The 4,934-nt window shown below is 38.5% G+C and overlaps 1 protein-coding gene across 1 annotated transcript; it reads right to left on the bottom strand.

The window, feature by feature from the left end:
- Positions 1-466: 466 nt before the first annotated feature.
- LOC123106270 (3beta-hydroxysteroid-dehydrogenase/decarboxylase) lies at positions 467-4,110 on the bottom strand. Its single transcript, XM_044528477.1, has 8 exons — positions 3,744-4,110; positions 3,355-3,444; positions 3,132-3,265; positions 2,819-2,977; positions 1,385-1,507; positions 1,229-1,308; positions 658-865; positions 467-562 (listed from the first exon to the last, which is right to left on the bottom strand). Exons 1-8 carry the CDS (start codon positions 4,003-4,005, stop codon positions 515-517), a joined length of 1,104 nt encoding a protein of 367 aa, XP_044384412.1. The 5' UTR covers positions 4,006-4,110; the 3' UTR covers positions 467-514.
- Between the last annotated feature and the right edge of the window lie 824 nt (positions 4,111-4,934).

Here is a 4,934-nt window from a genome sequence, read left to right on the forward strand (position 1 = left end):
GCAAAATAAAGCTTGACTTCTTGCGCAAGACTTCAAAATGGTTGAAGGTTTGGACTTTATTATATTGATATAAGCACCCATAGCTAGACAATAAGATTTTAGAATCTTGTTTCTTATGACAACTGCCATAATACCATCTTAAAAGTGGATGTCAATATTGTTTTTCTACGTGGTAAAATAATTGAACTTGTTTATGTCGAACAACCAAGTTATGTTTCTAAACTTGACCATACGCCAAGCATTCCTTTAGAAGTTAGCCACAAAATTCTTCAATAGTGAAAGCATTAACCACACATCAAAGTAATTAATTTCAACTATTACATGTATGTGTTCTTTTCTTGGCACACTATTCATGGTAATATGTGCAATAGATTGTGAATCTTATTATGGTCCAAGATCGCCACCACGTTTCAACCACTAATAGAATGATAGATATCTAGACATTGCTTGGTGTAGACAGTTGATGTTTCTTAATTGTGCACCCTCTTTCTTCTAAAATAAAAATGTGCATATCTCATGCTCTTAATCGCCTGTAGAAATCAGTAGTCATCTTTACTCCCTCCTAACAATGGAGATCACAAAAAGTGTTAGAATATTAAGTTTTAAAAAATAAATACTAAGTACATATAGTGAATCAATAGAAGATGACGTAACAACCTTGAGTGACACTATTGGTTTGTAACCAAGTTGTTGAGCAGCATTGTTGCAGTTGAACGTTCTATTCAGCGTTGCATACTTAATGCTTGCGGAAGTTAGCATGCCAGGTTGACGCATTCCATAGTGAGAGAATATATTATGGTAGCTCCAATCTACCAGATATGTTATTGGCTTGAGAAAATACGAAGGTATTCTTAATCTGAATCGGCTGCAAAAGGAATGTCATGAACTTAGCTTTCTATGTTGTCTGTTATTGTCGTGTTAGAAATAGATAAATTAGTGTCCTAACTAAAATGTAAATGTAATGTTACATTATGTTGGTAATAGTAATATGTATATGGCCAATAAATATAGATAACAATGAAGAAATGTGGCTATTTATTCAAAAAATGCAAGACAATACATGTACTATTTTTTACAACCAATCCACAAATATAATTTGTCCACACATTGTTCGGAAAACCATAATTTAGAGGGATAAGATAATACAAGCATGTCTCCACCTATTTAAGTTGCTTAGGTATGTTGTTGATAAAAACTGTAAACTAGGAAAGTAAAAGGGAAGTATTACCTTTTGTATCCAAGTTCTTCCAAAATCATATAAACAAAGTCCCACATATTTACAGGCTCCATATTTGTTATAAAATAGGCCTGTAAACAAATAAAAGATGTCACGAGAATAATAAGGTGAATTACATATTTGTAGCTCATTGATAAATATATTTACTTTGCCTCCACTTCTCTTTGCACCGTCTATGGTAGAAAGAGTTTTTTCAGCACATACATGACCATGCGCTACATTCTCAACATATACAAAATCATCACAATTCTTGCCATCACCAACAATGATCTGCACCAATAAACACTAGGTCATTTACTTCAAACCGAAATACAACAAACTTTATTATACTTAAAGTTTTCTTCTAAACATTATTTTCTTGATAAGTTATTCAAGTAAAAACCTTTCCCTTCAATATTGTATATCCTATTACAAAGGCGCCCTCCAGTATTGGACCCATCTCTAGAGGCATTTGCTAAAAAGCCTAATCCAGTTCAGTAGCCTAGAGGCCCAGATCCACTGCCCCTTGGGACATGCCTTCTCCACCAAGTGTTTGTGGTTAGGTAATCGTGGCTTCCTCCATCCCAGCTGGCATAGAGGTGCATGCTCAGTGTTTCCCTACAGTGAAACTGAAGTAGCTGGTCGTTGCTGCAATTGGTGGTGTGCTACTTGATGGGATGTATCTAAGTGTGTATGGGGCATTTGGTTGGCTTCCACAAAAAGCTGCCTGACTCAGGCATTGGATTTTGAAGGCCTGAGGTCAGGAATGTTGCCTGAGCAAGGAGCTGCCTATTAGGACTCCATCCAAATAGCCCCTGTGTGTGCTTGTAATTTTGATGGCCAGGTAGTTTTCATTTGACTATGCTCACGGCCTATTTACCTTGGTAGATTGCAGTTGCCTTAGTTTTGACTGGGTCCTTCCAATGAACCAAATCCTATATACTTAAGAGAGTGATCATCAATAACTTATTTATCTCAACATGCAAGCATGCCACATCACCATATAATTATGGATGGGATAAGACCCACCGCAACATGCAACCATTCATTAAAAAAGACTCACCAGCACATGCAACCATGCATTGGAACATATATTTTTATCACATTATTTTGCCTCTATTCAATAAATATTTTACAACTATACATAATCAAATATAACATGTCATATGTATTTTTAATTTTGGGTAGTCACATGTTATAATCTAAATATTTATATTCCACACAATCAAATTCATTGAAATGTATTGCAATAGGTTACTGCAGAAATGCGCGGGGTATCATCTAGTTTTGTAAGACTTTCTACCCACTTTTCTTCATAAAAAGGCTAATGCCATTCCATGGCCCTTTCTCCATTGTTCTTGAAGAGAAGTATGGTGTGTGTGCTTATTCGACTATGTCCTATCTCAATGCGTGAGGTAACTGAATTTTTCCACCATATTCATGAGGAAGCTACAACTAAGGTTGCACATCGCAAACTTCTGTTTGTGTCCAAGACACTCTAATTAACAGAGGTGGTACACAACAAAGATTGCTGCAAATATTTAGTTTTAGAACTATGTATTCAGTGATTTTCTTATATTATGTGCAATAACATGTACTTACCATCATTCCTCCATAAGATACTAAAATTGGCACTATCGTGTCTCCAGGACCAAAAATGCTGCCAGGACGTATACAGCAAGTGACAAGCTCATTTCTTCCGTTGGACTTTATCACCATCTTTTCTGCTTCTGCCTTTGTCTCTGTGTATGCGTCGGGAAACTGATAAACAGAAAACCACATGGTAAATGTAAAAGCAAAGAATAATAAGTGATATGTATAAAGCTGATGATGAAGTAATATGAAATGGACGCAGTAACAAGCAAATCGACTAAATTAAACTGACTTGTTCAATTATGTGGGGGCAAAACCATACCTTATCTGGATACGGTGTAGATTCGTCTACGCCAAAGAGGCCATGAACTCCATCGAATACAACTCCACTGGAACTAGTATATATGAGTGTTTTAACCTTGCATGTGTTACAAGCCTCGATGACATTCCTCGTACCTGTGCTAAAATAAGATGTTTAATTTGTGAGTAAATTGAATCTAACAGCCCCCCTGCTCAAAATAGGATTACTTCTACTCATGACGTACCCTCGACATTAACCTTGTAATGAAGTTGGAAGTTGTTGTTGGTATGATCCGCCGCAGCAGTGTGGAAAACAGTATCTACCCCTTCCAAAGCTACAGGGCATAAGATCAACTAATTGGCACATAGGAAAATGTCACTCGTGTAGCCTTGTTGTCAAAACTCCATGAAAATTACGTCTTGTTGGAGTTCAAGAAAAATACATTTTTTAACACGCTTGCATTTGGTAGTGCCTTATAAAGATGCTATCAACCACAAGTATACGTTCGGAAGCAAAAACAGGGTGTCTGCCGTATCTCTCAAAAGATCGAGTGGGCGTTCAAGAAAAGTAGAAGTAAATAAATACTTCTTCCTAGGATGTGTGTGTGTGTGTGTGTCAAAATAATACGAGTACCTTTTGTAAGCTGGGCTAATTCGCAGACGTCGACAGAGACGTAGGCGGCGCGGCCATCGCGGAGGGCAGCGCCCAGGAGTCCATCACTCTCGGCAGGAGACAGGGCAGCCTGGGGGCCAAGGTCGGTGATCCGCACAGACCAATCTCCCGAGCCGAGCAGCGCCGTCACCAGGTGACTCGCCATGAATCCCCGCCCACCGGTCACCGCGCACAAACGACGTGGTTCCCGGCGGTCGCAGCCGCCAACCGGGCACATATCCATGGATGAGCTAGCTAGTGGGCAGTGGCACTGCTAGCTACCGTTAAGTACTTGCTTCCCTCTGTCTTGTGTATTTAGCCGCCTTAGCAGCCAATGTTAGCCGAAGGCCTAGAGCCGGAATTCCACAGGGAAAACACCAGTGCAATATAACAGCTGCTCGCATTTAAAAAAAAGGTGGATTACCTCGGGCCTCTGCATCACCATGATACACACAGCCATCTTTATTAATTATTCATCAGAGTTTGACAAAATTAATACAAGGATCAAACTGAAGCCCCCTTCGAGGCGAACAAAGTCGGTACACCTACACCAATACAGATGTGCCTTGTCCGCATAATAGACACGATCTAATCCACATTAATGTTCTAGATGCGAGGAATATAATAGCCCACATTAGCTCAATGGATTTCCCAATTTTCATTTACTTTTCCTTCCCCTGTACATTCATTCTTTACAAACTACAAAATTAATAAAAATGCACGTAATAGGATTTTCCTGCTGTTTTACAGTAAAAAAAATGGCCACCTTAGCTGGAGCCACGTGTAGATTGATACTCAATTCTATTAAACTGGAGCTAGTAGTCAAATTACCAAACAGTCTATCTAAATATGCCTTAATTATTGCACATCTAAGCGAATCAATCAAACATAAAAAAAAAAGAAAAAAATACTCGTACAAATATCCGAATAAAATTAATGACATAAGACTTAGTGCAATACTTAGGGCACTTGTAGATGTGTTTTAACAAGACCGTACGATTGAGAATCCCACAACCAGCGCAAGCACAAATTGGGTGCTCGAGCACCCGTTTATTTCAATCCCAAAATATCTCCTGAAATTCCATAGTGCTTCTACTAGTTCAACTAATCCACTACTAAGACTTCCTGTAGTAAGGGCATCATATATAGGTATTATTGGTGGCAATTGCATAG

This window comes from Triticum aestivum, chromosome 5A (assembly GCF_018294505.1).
Source record: "Triticum aestivum cultivar Chinese Spring chromosome 5A, IWGSC CS RefSeq v2.1, whole genome shotgun sequence".
In the NCBI taxonomy this organism is placed as follows: domain Eukaryota; kingdom Viridiplantae; phylum Streptophyta; class Magnoliopsida; order Poales; family Poaceae; genus Triticum; species Triticum aestivum.

Excerpts from the sequence above, each read along its gene's own strand:
- LOC123106270 (XM_044528477.1), bottom strand. The coding sequence starts at position 4,005 with ATGGATATGTGCCCGGTTGGCGGCTGCGACCGCCGGGAACCACGTCGT. Across the intron at positions 1,309-1,384 it reads CAAAGAGAAGTGGAGGCAAA|GCCTATTTTATAACAAATAT; the intron begins GTAAATATATTT and ends ATTTGTTTACAG. Across the intron at positions 866-1,228 it reads GAAGAACTTGGATACAAAAG|CCGATTCAGATTAAGAATAC; the intron begins GTAATACTTCCC and ends TTCCTTTTGCAG.